At 41.1% G+C, this 14,077-nt stretch overlaps 6 protein-coding genes across 6 annotated transcripts; 2 read left to right on the top strand and 4 right to left on the bottom strand.

Moving 5' to 3' along the window:
* Nucleotides 1–375: 375 nt before the first annotated feature.
* Nucleotides 376–3,588, top strand: VTP21DRAFT_10711 (uncharacterized protein; the record flags this gene model as incomplete). The annotated part of the gene is made up of 1 exon (XM_069390078.1): nucleotides 376–3,588. One exon carries the CDS (start codon nucleotides 376–378, stop codon nucleotides 3,586–3,588), a length of 3,213 nt encoding a protein of 1,070 aa, XP_069253334.1.
* A 433-nt stretch (nucleotides 3,589–4,021) lies between these two features.
* Nucleotides 4,022–7,165, bottom strand: VTP21DRAFT_10710 (uncharacterized protein; the record flags this gene model as incomplete). The annotated part of the gene is made up of 4 exons (XM_069390077.1): nucleotides 4,022–4,789; nucleotides 4,861–5,871; nucleotides 5,945–7,042; nucleotides 7,118–7,165. 4 exons carry the CDS (start codon nucleotides 7,163–7,165, stop codon nucleotides 4,022–4,024), a joined length of 2,925 nt encoding a protein of 974 aa, XP_069253333.1.
* A 730-nt stretch (nucleotides 7,166–7,895) lies between these two features.
* Nucleotides 7,896–8,222, bottom strand: VTP21DRAFT_10709 (mitochondrial 54S ribosomal protein bL32m; the record flags this gene model as incomplete). Its single annotated transcript, XM_069390075.1, has 1 exon — nucleotides 7,896–8,222. The coding sequence occupies one exon, from the start codon at nucleotides 8,220–8,222 to the stop codon at nucleotides 7,896–7,898; it is 327 nt and encodes a 108-aa protein (XP_069253332.1).
* Nucleotides 8,223–8,469: 247 nt separating this feature from the next.
* Nucleotides 8,470–9,108, top strand: VTP21DRAFT_10708 (uncharacterized protein; the record flags this gene model as incomplete). Its single annotated transcript, XM_069390074.1, has 1 exon — nucleotides 8,470–9,108. One exon carries the CDS (start codon nucleotides 8,470–8,472, stop codon nucleotides 9,106–9,108), a length of 639 nt encoding a protein of 212 aa, XP_069253331.1.
* A 229-nt stretch (nucleotides 9,109–9,337) lies between these two features.
* VTP21DRAFT_10707 (uncharacterized protein) lies at nucleotides 9,338–12,192 on the bottom strand (the record flags this gene model as incomplete). The annotated part of the gene is made up of 8 exons (XM_069390073.1): nucleotides 9,338–10,035; nucleotides 10,102–10,521; nucleotides 10,603–10,764; nucleotides 10,829–10,958; nucleotides 11,032–11,103; nucleotides 11,171–11,350; nucleotides 11,417–11,996; nucleotides 12,095–12,192. 8 exons carry the CDS (start codon nucleotides 12,190–12,192, stop codon nucleotides 9,338–9,340), a joined length of 2,340 nt encoding a protein of 779 aa, XP_069253330.1.
* A 426-nt stretch (nucleotides 12,193–12,618) lies between these two features.
* VTP21DRAFT_10706 (uncharacterized protein) lies at nucleotides 12,619–14,049 on the bottom strand (the record flags this gene model as incomplete). Its single annotated transcript, XM_069390072.1, has 4 exons — nucleotides 12,619–13,074; nucleotides 13,142–13,313; nucleotides 13,384–13,624; nucleotides 13,686–14,049. 4 exons carry the CDS (start codon nucleotides 14,047–14,049, stop codon nucleotides 12,619–12,621), a joined length of 1,233 nt encoding a protein of 410 aa, XP_069253329.1.
* Nucleotides 14,050–14,077: the final 28 nt, after the last annotated feature.

Here is a 14,077-nt window from a genome sequence, read left to right as displayed (position 1 = left end):
ATACTATAAATTTCTTTTATTTGTAAAGGGGAACGGGGGGATGTATTTAGTACAACTTTGTGAAACGCCACCGAAAATAGCTAGTCTGATGACTATTTCATTTTCCTCTCTAATTCCAATTCTCCTCTTTTTTTATTTATTCATTGTGCTCAAGTGAGAGGAACGGCAGCCGAGGGTGTCAATTCGGCTGAAATCACTTCATTCATTTCTTCATCTAATCATACTAATTATATTTTTCCGGAATTCTGGGAGCCGACGCTCTATTTTGTGTAATTGTGCAAGTGAAGGTAAGCTCATATTTTTGTCTTCTATTTACTCTCCAAACTTTAGGCATTAACTAAATGATTAATTTCATGGATTAGTCATATCGTAAAAATGTCAGAGCCTAGAACATCACACGTGCATGAAGTTACATCGCAGTTGGGTGGGTTATCATTTTCAGGGAGTAGCCCTTCATCAACAGAACATTCATATACTCGTCACACTCCATCGCCTACCTCTGGCTACACGCCGCGACCATTTGCCACTTCTAATTCATTCCATCCGCCACCTCCACCCTCAGATCCGAGTATACCTCCCGACATTGCACACGTCGCTAAGCTGTTTGATGTGTTTTCCCATAAGACTTATACGCGAGGATTCCTACTACGGAGAAATGACCTCACTCCTGAGGGTAAACCTTACACTACACAGAGCTGGACGCGCTGTTATGTTGAGTTGACAGGACCTGTGCTTACGTTTTGGAGCGCGGAAACAGGAAGCATCGCCGATGTTGAAACAATCAAGGAGCAAAGTAAACCCAGCTACATAAACATCACAGATTCGGCATTAGACATAGTTATGGAGCAGAGTGAGAGAGGAGCTGATCATATGATTTCGTTGAATTCAGCAGGGGCAAACCGATTTTCTTTACGCGTGGAAGAAAGCATGGATGTAAATGCTCTTAATCGCTGGGCATGTGCTGTACGATTGTCATGCTTCGAAAATTCCAAACTCCAAGAAATTTACACTGCTGCACTACTTAAGCGTCCTACGCACGCACCTCTACTCGAAGGTAAGCCTCAAGCGAAACTTGAAGGCTACATGCAAGTTCGCTTCACGGGATCAATAGAATGGCAAAAGTATTGGGTTGTTGTTACCGACCATCGTGATGGCGAGAAAAAGCGCAGGGGCACCGTGACACGAGGGCAGTGCATGTTCTATGAAAACAAAAAATCCAAAACTCCGGTTATGACACTTGTGAACGTGTATCAAGCATATGCAGTTTATCCTGAAAAGGCACAGCTCGCTGATGTTGCTACCCTTCTCAAAGTAGAAGGCACTTTATTCGTGCCGTCTAAGTCTTCTCAGGATTCTGCGCCAAGTTTTGTGCTTTTGATGGCTTCAACTCCATCAGAAATGGCTAAATGGCTTACAGCAATGTTCGACTGCTTCCGTCTCTATGGTCGACCCGAGCGCTTTTCTGATACCCCCAACGATCCTGCGTCGATGTGCTTTGCGCGCCCATACTTTCCTGAGCAGTATGAAAAATTGTTTCTTGCTTTGGACGACATACGACATTTGAACATGCAAGGTGAGACGCTCGCAGACGTTAAGTCCAAATTCAACAATGTCTTGAAGCAACACGTAGAAAGCTCTCGGCCACCGCCTGTTGCGGGGCACAAAATCCAGGCGAGATCGTCTGCTCCGGTGCCACAGCCTTCGCATTATCAACAAGACTCTCCTGTGTCAACAAGAGAGCTACGGAATGCATTTGCACGAACTCGAGCCGAGTCTGCGAGTGCTGGATCTCTGCAACATCAGCAAGCAAGAACAAGTCACCCTTCACGACTCGCGCAATCTACTGGTAGAAGGGTTACCTCGCCATCTTCCCTCGTACAACAATCCGCCCCTCCAATTAACAAGGCAAAGGCTCGTCAAGCTAATTTGCGAGCAAGCGATTCGGAGGAAGACGATGACGATGACGAGGAAGAGGAGGAAGAGGAAGAAGAAGAGAGTGAAAACGAGGTATTGGCACCTCGATCAGTGCCATCCTCTGCGAGAAAAAGTAGCGATAAGCAACCAGATGAGCAGCCAAGTGAGAAACCACCTTCTCCTCCGGCGTCTACTCAGACAGAACACCAAGAGCCCAATCCTTCACTAGAACTCTCCTTTGATCTTGCAAATGAGCCCGCGGTTCAGCTGGCAACTGGCGTGGCGAACTTTGGCAATACCTCAAGCTCGAAACAACAGAAGAAGCAAAAAGCGCCTCTGATGCCATCTGATTCAGAGGAAGAGAAACCTAAAAAGCCCTTGGATAAAGGAAAGAAAAAAGCAATGCGGAAACCATCTTCAATAGCTACAAGTGAAACAGAGGAAGAAGACGAAGAAGATTTGGAAGAGGAAGGAAATGAAGTAGAATCAGCGGATTATTCTCGCCCCAGTAGTGGAGGAGCGTTTTCTGGATATAGTGGTCGGACTGGCAAAGGTAAAGGGCGTGATTCAAGTGAGAATGCGGGAGGTAAGTCGGCACTTCGTGTGTCCGACTCCTCCTCTTTATCTGCACAATCCGATCCCGCGCGTAAACGTGGAAATGCCTCGGGGGGCAGAGCTATCTCGCCTCTTGGCTACGAGCATGATGAAATACCCCGCATTGTTACTAATGACAATTTTGCGTCTCAGCATGCTCAGCAACGTTACTCTAGCATTTCACAGCAACAACAGCAGTACTATGAAGATGCATTTGGAGATGAAGAAGAATACGAAGAAGATATGGATGAAGAATATTATGACGAAAGTGTATACGATAACTCAGCTATTCGCAGCCATTCGCTTTTAGGCAACCACTTAGCAGAAAAACTTTCAGCAAGAGAGCAAACCGAGCTCGCCAAAGCAATGGGCATGCCTCTCATCCAGGTACCCGAAAAACCTCCTGAGCCACAGCGTGGTTTGGTTGGCCATATTACGCAGCGAGAAAAGGATCGTCGAACAGGAAATACACAGCGCACCAGTATGCTTTTGCTCGAACGAGAGCAACGTGAAAGGAAACTGATGGAGCAACAACAGATGGCTGAGATGTATATGATGCAAAATCGAATGGGGATGGGAATGGGATATGGGATGGGAATGATGGGGATGGGTGGAATGGGGATGATGGGGATGGGAGGGATGGGAATGGGTATGATGACTCCACAGATGATGGGTATGGGTATGGGCATGGGTATGGGCATGGGAGGTATGGGGAGTATGGGGATGGGAATGATGAACGCATATCCTCAGCAGCAGCAAGGGCGCGGAATGTTATATCCACAAGGAGCCTATCTTGATCCTGCGGGGATGCAACAGCCGGGAGGTGGGATGCTGAACCCTATGGCGGGACCACAAGGGGGAGCCGTGAACAACCGGATGAGTGTAATGAGCGGTATGTTCCCGGCAGGAAATATGGGTATGATGTATGGTGGTGTCGGAGGACAAGGCTTCGGGTATAGTGGTCCAATGCCAGCGCAGCCAGGAGCCAATGGAGGAGCAGCATCTGACGATGAGGATGATATGCCTCTAGGTTTAAAAAAGCAGGGAGAGAACACGGAGGAAAAGCGACATCATGAATAGTTTTTGTGGTTTTTTCTTATATTTACATAATATTATAGAAAAATTTTTTTATTTTCTTTGGATTTTTCGTTGGCTTGAAATCTTTTACATCTGATATTCGCCCCAAAACCTCCTTTTCTCTTTCTCACTATGACTAAAATTTGGAAATTATATATAAATTGAACTTTTGCATATTTTTATTATACTTTGTGCAGTTGGAAAATGGGAGGATTGTGTAATTTAGAGAAATGAAGAAAATTGCAAAACTCAAAGACAGTAAAGGTGCATTTACGGAGTATATCCGGCTAAATTGTTAAAATTTTAAACATGGCTGCAAATAATATTTAGACAATGTAAACACTTTCGAATAAGCAGATCTGAATAGCACTAATATCTCGCCGCCTGTTCTCCACTCCTAGCATTGCTCAAAATTTTCCCAATAAGCCCTCCAGTCCTAGTTGGTAACTTTTGGTCTCCCTCTTTTTCTTTTCACCTTCACCACCTCTCCATTCAACTTTCTTAGGTGAGTATCACAGTCCAGCCATGTGTAAAATAAAATATTTTTCAGCTGCAACACATCCTCTTTTTTTCCATGGTTCTCGCTCAGTTTGCGAAACTCCTGTGTTAATTCAAGGCATCGAGACACATTTTCTGGACTTACAAAATCCATTGCAATTTTGATGGCTGAAGTGTAATTACACACCTGGTGGGCACAGCCTGCAGGTATGAAAACGGCATCGCCTGGACGTTGCTCAATTCGCCAGCTTCTTACACCATATTCATCAAAGAGTCGCTGTCGAAGTTTTACATCTAAGTAGAACACTTGTGAATGTACTGGATCACCTGGGATATCATACGATTCTTCAGCTGCAATCTTGTTAAGGAATGCTCGAAGTTTTGGAAGATCAGATTGCGAATAGATATCCCAGACGGCAGCAGCAGGAGCAGTGGGTTCATTATCTGCACTATATACCATCAGGTTTACAGCATCGGCCATATCACAGTGGAGATTAGTCGTTCCGGATCCTCCATCGCCGTCGTCAGAACCATAGGCAATATATAATTTAGGCCCAAGATCCGGGGGAACAAAGCGAGAAGGCAAACGGCAGGCGAGGTTATAAATGCCATTCCAGTTTGTATATTCCGGAAATGGGATAATAGACATGAATTCATCAAAGTGTCTAGGAAACCTCTCGCGAAAGTTCTCGCTCGTCGGCCAATCCTATTTAGAAATAGGGATGAAGATTCGATTAAAGATTTGATTAAACATAAATATGAAAAGAAAGAATCTACCTTTAACTTAAGGATCTTGCTTTTTTCCTTAGAATAGCTCGCTTCTGTGGTATGTTCAAAACCTTGGAAAAATTCTTCAATGGTGCCCTTTACTACGTTTTGATTGCGACAATCTATCAGATCTATCTTTTCTCTGCCGCATTGCCTCACGAAATAACTGGGCGTCCAAAGTTCACTTTGAATTTGTAAATTGTTAACTACTACGCATATTCCACGGCGCCAGTAGTTGCGAAACAAGTCAGAGGAAATATTTTCGTAGGTGTTACTGAGGTATCCTTTAGATGCCCAAGGCGGCGTATCTTCTGTGTAGCCGAATAAATCTGGCTCCTGATAGGAGCTAATTATCTCACCTGAAGGCGTGATTAGATTGATGTGTTTAGGTGAGATATTAGTGTTTATTCTAGCGTTTGATTCCTCCATGATTTGGCTGCTTTCCGCCTGCATTACAACGGTCGCCCTTTCTTTAGCACTTTTGCTATCGCCTTGTATTCGAGTATCCTTGACCATAGCGTTATATGGTTCATCAATTCCCACCTGGAGTCCTGCAGATATGTTTTGTTGATGCCCAATACGATCTATTACCTCACGTAATTCATGGCCGAACCATCTGGTCACTGCAACCATCTGTTCTGGTCCATGGTAGCGATTGCGGGAGCAAAAAGATGCGAGAGGCAAAGAATCTGGATTAGAGGTTTGAAGTGATTCATAGCAATCAAAACAAGACTCTGCACCACATACACAGCACATCCAATATCCGCCAAATATTACCGTCATACAGTAATCACATAGCTGACGTGTATTGGATAGCTGTTTCTTACGTATAGTGTGGTTTTGGGCCATATGCTCTTCTTCTCGCAGCATAATTAATTTAAATGTGTCGTTCATTGAATCAAGAATATAACGTTCTGCAGCTCCATTATCGCTGTGCTCAACACAGCTGGGGATTGGCGCAGGATCCTCCGGCTCCTCATTATTGCAAAATGATGGTAGATAAATTAGATTGTCAGGGCTCTGTATTTGAAAAAAAAAAATATATTATTAAGACTTTTGAAAAAAAAAATTCAAATAAACTTATAGCCCATACCAGTGTCCTTTGTTTATTCAACTTAAACACGCGAAAATCAACAAAACGACACAAATCACCATCGTTTGAGATGCATGCCCGGCAACTTTCAAATTGCTTAAACACTTTACTCAGACATGTCGATGGTTGAACAATAACTCTCTTGACTAGATCCGCCTCAAAAGGGATTGTTTTCACTTTCACTATATGCTCAGCGTTGCATTTCTGAGTTTTTTTTTCTTCTTTATCGGACCTCTCAGAGAGACTATTGCTGCGCCTGCCTCTTCTTCGTTTTCTTGGTCCTACTCCATTAGTATTTTCAGAGTTCATAAAATCCTGTCCATTTGAGCTGGTTCTTCTCGTTTCAACGCTTTCCCTACTAGTCCTCCCTCCTCTGCCACGAGAGGATTTAGATGTTAAAACGATAGAGGGGTTGGAATGTTTGGTATCTTTCGCATCCAATCTTCCACTAGTACGTCTTAATCGACCTCTTCTGCGAACTCCTCTACTTGAATGGAAATCTGGTATCGGCGGCAATTGCTCAGGGTTTACCGACGATAACTCCATAATTTGTTCACTTTGTAATTTCACTGATTTCTGACTACTTTGTTGCTCTTCAAAAAATGCCTTCGCTTCTTCAATTGATATATTTGCAACTTTCGCAAGTCCATCGAGTATATCTGGTGGTGGCATTTCCTTCCAAACGCTCCAGCAATCAGCTAAGAGCTCCGATTTAAACCGAATAGGACACCCTATAGGGCAACTAGTAGCGTTAGGACCGGCAGTTTTATGAAGCACGGGAGGGCATTGGTGAATTGAACAGATGGGAGGCTGCACTATTGGGCTATACAACTGAGCTTGACACGTTTGAGGGGAAGGAGATAAATTTAAAGTATTGCAAGATGAATTCTGAGGTGAATTGTTGCTTAAAGAAAAAGACCATAATTTTGGATGCGATGAATCTTTGTGAGGGAAAGCCGGGTGTGGAAAAGAATTCTTCGGTAATCTAGGGGAGTTGCAATCCTGAAGACGTGTAGATGCTTCATTCGTCATAATTTCGGACGCGTCTGTTCTAGTGAATGCAGACTCGAAGTTTCTCCGTTCATCATTCGAAGAATCCTGTATAAGTTTGAGTAAGTTATGGTGAGAAAAATAATGGATTTGTATAAATTACACATAATTTTATAAGATTACATAAATCATAACAGGAATTTCCTTGATGTGTTGCTGTTCATCTTCCATCACCTTCGCATCATTGCATTTCGTTTTGATTTCCAGTTGATTTCAATACAGGGATAATTTCTGGTTTCTATACTGGGAAATATCCTATTTCGTTTGTTTAAAAATTCATTTAGTACTCGTTACAAACACCACAATAATATTTGCAATAGAATTGGGATTTGGATTCACATATAAATATAATTTTATATAAAGAATATTCATATATCACGTTATATAATTAACACACAGTTGAGATTTACCTCGATAATATCAATTTATTTATCAACACCTTAGAAAATGACAAGTATATTATAAATATTTGGGAATATTTAGGTCAGAAATACTATCACAAACCGATCATGAGCCCATAGTGTATGCTTATTGGTATTTATGCAAGCGAGAAGTAAAGCTAATCATCTAGCTCTCTTTTATTTGTAAATATCATTATTACATGACATTGTATCAACTGCATTGTCTAATAAATTCCAACTTCCATTGTATCGCTGATCTTTAATTATAACTTGAAGGATTGTGATATTTGAAATGTGAGCTACATTTCCCTTTATACTCTAAAAAATAATTATTGAAAAAATAGAATTAGGGGAAAAAAACACTGTACAAAGAGTGAAAATATGATTGAAGGATAGACATCATAATATCGACTTAAACACACCATAGAGAGAACTTTTATAATAGACTTATCCGAGGAAGGCAAAGAATTTTGAAAGAACCTTCAAGATTTAACTATAATTCATGCAGTTACTTCCTGCTTTATCTTCTCCTTTATCTCTCGATAACAATACAGACATATATGATGCATGCGCTTCCCACGGCCGCATGCTGGGCAGGTCACGATATCTGTACGGTCATGAAGTCCTTTGTTTGATGCCCGCATACGTTTCTTTGAATGTGAGGTTTTCTTCTTGGGTGCAGCCCACAGAAAAGGTCCAAAAACATCTGAGAGTCCAAGTATTGCTCCAATTCTGATAGAAGAGGGCTGAAAACGGGGAAGAGGGAGTAAATTACTAAGATCGGCCGAAGGCCGCAATCGCTGAAGAGAAAAGCGTAATGCTGACATGATTAATATCTAAGTGAGAATAATGAAAATAAACAAATAAATATAATCAGATTGAAGTATAGAAATTGTTTCTCTAGATCTCTCTTTTCAAAGACACTATATTTCTTAGGGTGTTTACACTTTAATAATTAAATCTCCGCCACCTAACTATCCCATTAATATCTAGCCTTATCTATCGTCATATGCATGGAGTATTAAATACTATTACTACCCGTCATTAAATCGCTTTTAATCAATTAGAAGAGTCATGTCAAAGCCCAGTGAAGACTTGCCATCTACAGAAAACTATATAGAGACAACAGAACCTGATTCAGTCACCGCAACCTCTTTACCACACCACTCTACATCAGTTATCAATAATGACCATCCGATGAATGAAATAGCAAGCGATCCAGTAGATGAACACGCTCCCACACCAACCCCTATCGCGTTTCTATCAACTACATCCACATCTGCCGCCGCAGAATTAGCACACACTTCAAATTCAGCAACAGTGACAGCTGCTTCACAAGACCCTAATGATACCAAAAATAAACCTTCGATAATCTCAAATCCTCAAGTAATAGAAAAAAAGCGTCGTGGCCGCCCAAAACGTACAGAATCCGAAAAACAACATATAGCAACAGCAATTAACTCCTTATCAACTCTCTCTGCTGAAGGAACAAGCGTGATGGGGAATAGTGTTAGTGGTGCGAATGGTGAAGATAAGCCTCGATCTGCTTTCGAAAAATATAAGCTTGCAAAATTAAAGTACTCATATATATCGAGAGAAAATGAAGTACTGCGCGAAGAGTATGCCGCATTAAAGACTAAGTTACGGCGGCTACGGATCGAGAGAAGTGTATTATTGGATGTTTTGCTAGCTGATTCCCAGCGCGCTTTATAACCGTTCACTTTAAATTTTCTTGTTACTCTATTTCAATATTCTATTACAATTTAAACGTCAATATTTGATTTGCTTTTCTATTAGAAAAGTGAAAAATGTTCCTTTAACTGGAAGTAATTGAAATGGGTAAGATGTAAATATCCATTGTTGCATACTAAAAGAACTTACATCGATACAAACGCGAAGAAATAAAGGCCAATTCCCAATGAAATAAAAATTAATCTGTATTTTACTCTCCAAACCCAAACCATCTTTCCAATAGCTTCTGAACCACACCAATCTGATTGTCCAGTAATTTTTCACGAAATCGACATACTAGATGCTTCTCATCACTCGCGGGATTAATTAGCTTGCGCCCATATAATGTAATGACCTGTGAGATATTGAGCTTCATCACCAGCTCTGTACCCGATACCTCTTGCTGCATCAGCTGAAATTGAGGTGCTTCCAGATTTCGCTTAGCTACATCTACAGTAACACGCTCTCGACCTGGTTCTCCTAGTTGCATCTTGAAATGATCGGAGTGTAACATAATCTGGCAATTTGGGTGTGTAAAAACTTTTTGCTCAAACGAAAGAGAAACAGTCGGAAGGGTTATTGGGTACTGAAGTGAAGTACCAGTGGGCGAAGGTTGTTTTTGCGGTGAATTAGTACATGCGGCATTAACTAGAGACGGTGGAAGAGGTGCAGCCGCGGAGTTGGATACATTAGAGGCCGAACTAATGGGTTGTACAGAAGTATTTGGTGAATGCGATGGTTGCGGTGCAGGAGAAGGTATAGTATCTGCCGAATTCTCTTGAACGGATACGGTTGTTGGCATGATGTATGCTGAAGTGATAGAGCTTTTACGGATTTTCTTTCTCACAGCTTGTGGGGCGTTGTCATCGATCATGTTAGCATTAGTAAGACTCTTCCGTGGTTTTCTTTCTATAATGTTAATCAAAATTAGCTGATTCAGATAAAGTAAGAAAAGTGGCTGAAAATAAGCATCACCTTTTGTAGAAGATCTTCGTCTTTGACCCTTGACTTTGGGTTGGCTCGCATCATCAGCTGCTGTTGCTATATCTTCCCGTGCTGGATGTGTTTCATGTTTTCCACCATTACCTATAATTTCCTTCGTTTCCTCTTCGGTTACTCCCTCCACACTTTCAGTTAATATCCCTGATTTTGTGCGCTTTGTGCTTGGCGATTTTGGAGTTTTTGGAGGCCTACCCGGTTTGGGTGTTTCCATAAATTTAGAGCCAGAAAGAGTATGTGTGCCATCGTCTTTAACTGCTCTCTTGGGGCCAGAAGATGAGGATTTCCGTCCAATTGGAGAGTCACCGTCTGCCTGAAGCGTGCCAGAGACGATCTCCACATCTTTAAGTATTTTACCCTGCTTCCATTTTACTCCGCATGCATTACACAGCGTACCTGTTTTCAAAAATAAAGATATTGTTTGATCGAAGTTATAGTGTCCAAAAATGAAACTAAGTGATATGCGTGAAAACTTACTAGGACCAAGTGGACCACGTCGCCACATTGGCGTTGTTTTAGTTCCACAATATCCGCATCGCTTTGGCCCAGCAATACCAACTGAACTTGTTTGTAAGGATCTTGGTGTGCTCTTTTTAATCGTTGTTTTCTTAGTGGGTATTTCTTTTCTGAACGATGACGCTGAAACAATATAAATAGAGTCTCAAGAAGTATGCCAAAATCATAATCGCCAAAAAAAACATACCGAGATTAAGCGAGCGGGATTTTTTAGATCTGGAAACCAGCAGATCTATGGTATCTAATTTACGCTTAATGCCATTATACTCGTTTGCGATCGATTGAGACAATTTATAATGTTGATCGGATTCTGTAACCTTCATATTACAAAATATCAAAAAAAAATTAATGGTAAAGTCCTAAGAAAAATATAAAATTCAAATATCATACCTCGACCTCATCGGTTGAACCACTCGATCGCGAATAATACTGCAAATAGACTCGATTTGGGACTTGCTTTAACTAAAATACAAATCGCCTACACGTTATAATAGGATTTCATTTTTTATAAATAATAATCCAACTACACCTTTAATTTAATGGAATCTTGTGCCACATTGGATTCATCACTAGCTCGTTGCAGAGTGTTCCATATCGCATAGCTTGCTCCGGAGATGCGCATTGTAACAGGTTGATGCTGCGTAGATTTCTTCGCTCCCCCGTGAGGAAGCTGATTATTTGTAGAACTGACACAAAATGAAGCAAGTATCTAAATAAAATAAATATATCTCGTAAATATACATTTTGAGCCCGAAAAAAAGGCAAGTTTTGTTACTTCGAGAGGTTCTTCTGTAGTTAATACTTCCAGTATCATATCCTTTGGTAGTAACCATTTCTCTGCGGGGTTTTCCGCGAATTCCATTACAATATCTCGAACTATAATTGGTGTAGGCGCAGGCTCAACAGCAGGAGCGGGTGCTGTTGGTTTGAGTGCAGTAAATATATCCGATGGAGCCACTACCATGGGTTTTACTGTAGATTGCGGGTGAGATATAGGTAATTGAATTCCGTTCGTAAACATTGAATTATTATTGGTTGCTGTTGAGTTATCAAGATCAGCAGGGGAAGAAGAAGATGCAGTAGGATTTGTATGGTGAGTTGCCTCTATATCTCCATTGGATCCATTTTTTGTTGTTACTGGCTCAATCCATGTCACCTCAAAAAACTTGGTTCCCGGGAAAACATGAGGCCCAACGTAGAGCGATGCACTTCCTAAATATAGTACCCCAGAGCTTGTTGCCTTTTTGTTTGCAATGGCCCTGTTAAAAGTGCGTGCAGGCTCGCGTTTATATTTGCTGAAGATTGTAGAAGTCCATTGCTGGCGAGATTGTATAAGTGAGAGTAAAAGCACATTGCTATCAATCGTACGATCCAAGAGAAAGGTTGTTAAAAACAGAGAGATCAGTTTAATTTTCTTGATCCAATCAGCAAATAAAGAATCAATCTAGCTTACGGATCAAGACAAATGCTCCCTTCCTCTGTAGCCAGATCTAGCTTTTGCACAGTGGGTAAATCGTTGATTTTTGGCGGTTCTACTTTCTTACGACTCATTATTTTTGAATATATGCGTTATAAGTCGCGACGTGCGTTTGTAACAATTGCTAGAGGAGGGGGAATCGGGTGATCATCCCAAATCCCTCTCCATTCAAACAGAATATCAGTGATAATAGAAGAAGAGACGTGGCAATGTGTAAGCGAAACCTAACCTAGTGCTTAGAAAAATCGATGTAAACAATCTAAGAGGTATTAAATTTTGGGTAGATTTTATGAAGGAAAATAGTAAAATTAAAAGAACATCAATTTTTTATTTTTGAAAACAATACAATACTATAAAAAAACTTTATAAGCGCTGGGTAATACCTCGAAAAGGGTAGACATAATTGAGGAAAAAAGTAGTTGTAAGACAGATGTAAACCTTCGGTAGAAAAAAACGATGCCAGCTAATGAATGTACAAAATAAGGAGACAAATTCTGCAATTAATACAGAATTGAAGCGCAGCTCCCTATACAATGAGCAAGGCACACGGCCTCAACTTGTATCACAGTATGATGAATATCATACAGCTCGCAAAGTAATTTTTGTGCCTCTGCGAGGATGGATCCATGATCATCGCGATCTGCGATTAACAGATGCACAGAGAGCGAAGTTTTACCCGCGGTAAGCGCCCAGATGTGGAGGTCATGTACAAAACGCACTCCATCGATACCCTGAAGTGTTTCTTGGACATCTTGCGGATTTATGTGTGCAGGAGTACCTTCCATGAGGATAGAAAGTGAGTCTGATACAAGTCGATAAGTTGTAAAGAGGACAATAACAGAGAATATAAATGTGCAGATAGGATCAATTATATTCTTGCTGGGATCGAGAAGAATTATGACCGAAGATATAAAGACGCCAATGCTGAATATCAGATCCCCGATAACGTGCAGCGTCTGAGTAATGAAAAATTTTTTAAGGCATTGAAAAAGATAATAGCGAAGGGAAAAAAAGAATACTCACTGCTGCTCTGACATTTAGGTTGGCGGTTTTGTGATGATTTTCGGCCATTTTACCTTCTTCTGAGTGCTCATGATAGTGGTGATTTTCGCCATGGGCATGTGTATGATTACTGTCACAGTGTGAATGACTATGACCATGGTGGTGGTGCTCAGTACCAAGAACAAGCATTAGACTAGAAAGCACCGGATAAATAAATTACTATTTGCAAACATAAACGAGTTGATTATATATAAAAGGCTTACATCACGTTTACAGCAATACCAATGCCCGAAACAATGCTCATAGTTTTTCCATCGATGGGCTGGGGGTTTCGAATCCTGTTGATAGCTTCATGAACTAGCCAACCTGTCAGAGCCCAAATAGAGATCGCACTAAGGATAGCTGCAAGTACTTCTGCTCTATGATATCCGAAGGAATGGCGTTTTGTAGCAGGCATTTCAGATAGCTTTATTGCTATAAGAGCAACGACGAAACTCGCAACATCTATATGTAATTAAATTACTTATGATCATTTGAATAATTAAGGTAGGTACTAATTACTAACCAGCTAGAAGGTGAAAAGCATCTGACATTAAAGCAAGTGAATTTGCGAAATATCCACCTACAAGCTCAGCGATAAAGAATATAAAAGACACCAAGATGGCAATGGTGAGACGGCGTTTTGTGCGGCGAGATTTAGGATCATCAGTCATATTATTTTGAGGGCATTTAAAAGGAATGTTCTCCGCGTGAATAGAGAGGTAGGTGGAAGTAGATGAGCGTGAGGATTTAAGAGGAGTTGTCTCAGAGTGATCATGCCAGCAGTGGCCGTCGACGGAGGAATATTCTACTTGCTTGCCATCTTTGACAAGCGTTTGCGACGAACTGGAGGGGGAGCACACTTTTGGAGAGCTGCTGGTACTTCTCATTGCTCTTTGCAAAATTAAGGAATGGGAT

Source organism: Calcarisporiella thermophila (assembly GCF_041956535.1).
Source record: "Calcarisporiella thermophila strain CBS 279.70 unplaced genomic scaffold VTP21scaffold_7, whole genome shotgun sequence".
In the NCBI taxonomy this organism is placed as follows: Eukaryota; Fungi; Calcarisporiellomycota; class Calcarisporiellomycetes; order Calcarisporiellales; family Calcarisporiellaceae; genus Calcarisporiella; species Calcarisporiella thermophila.
This window is presented reverse-complemented; position numbering and strand designations above follow the sequence as displayed.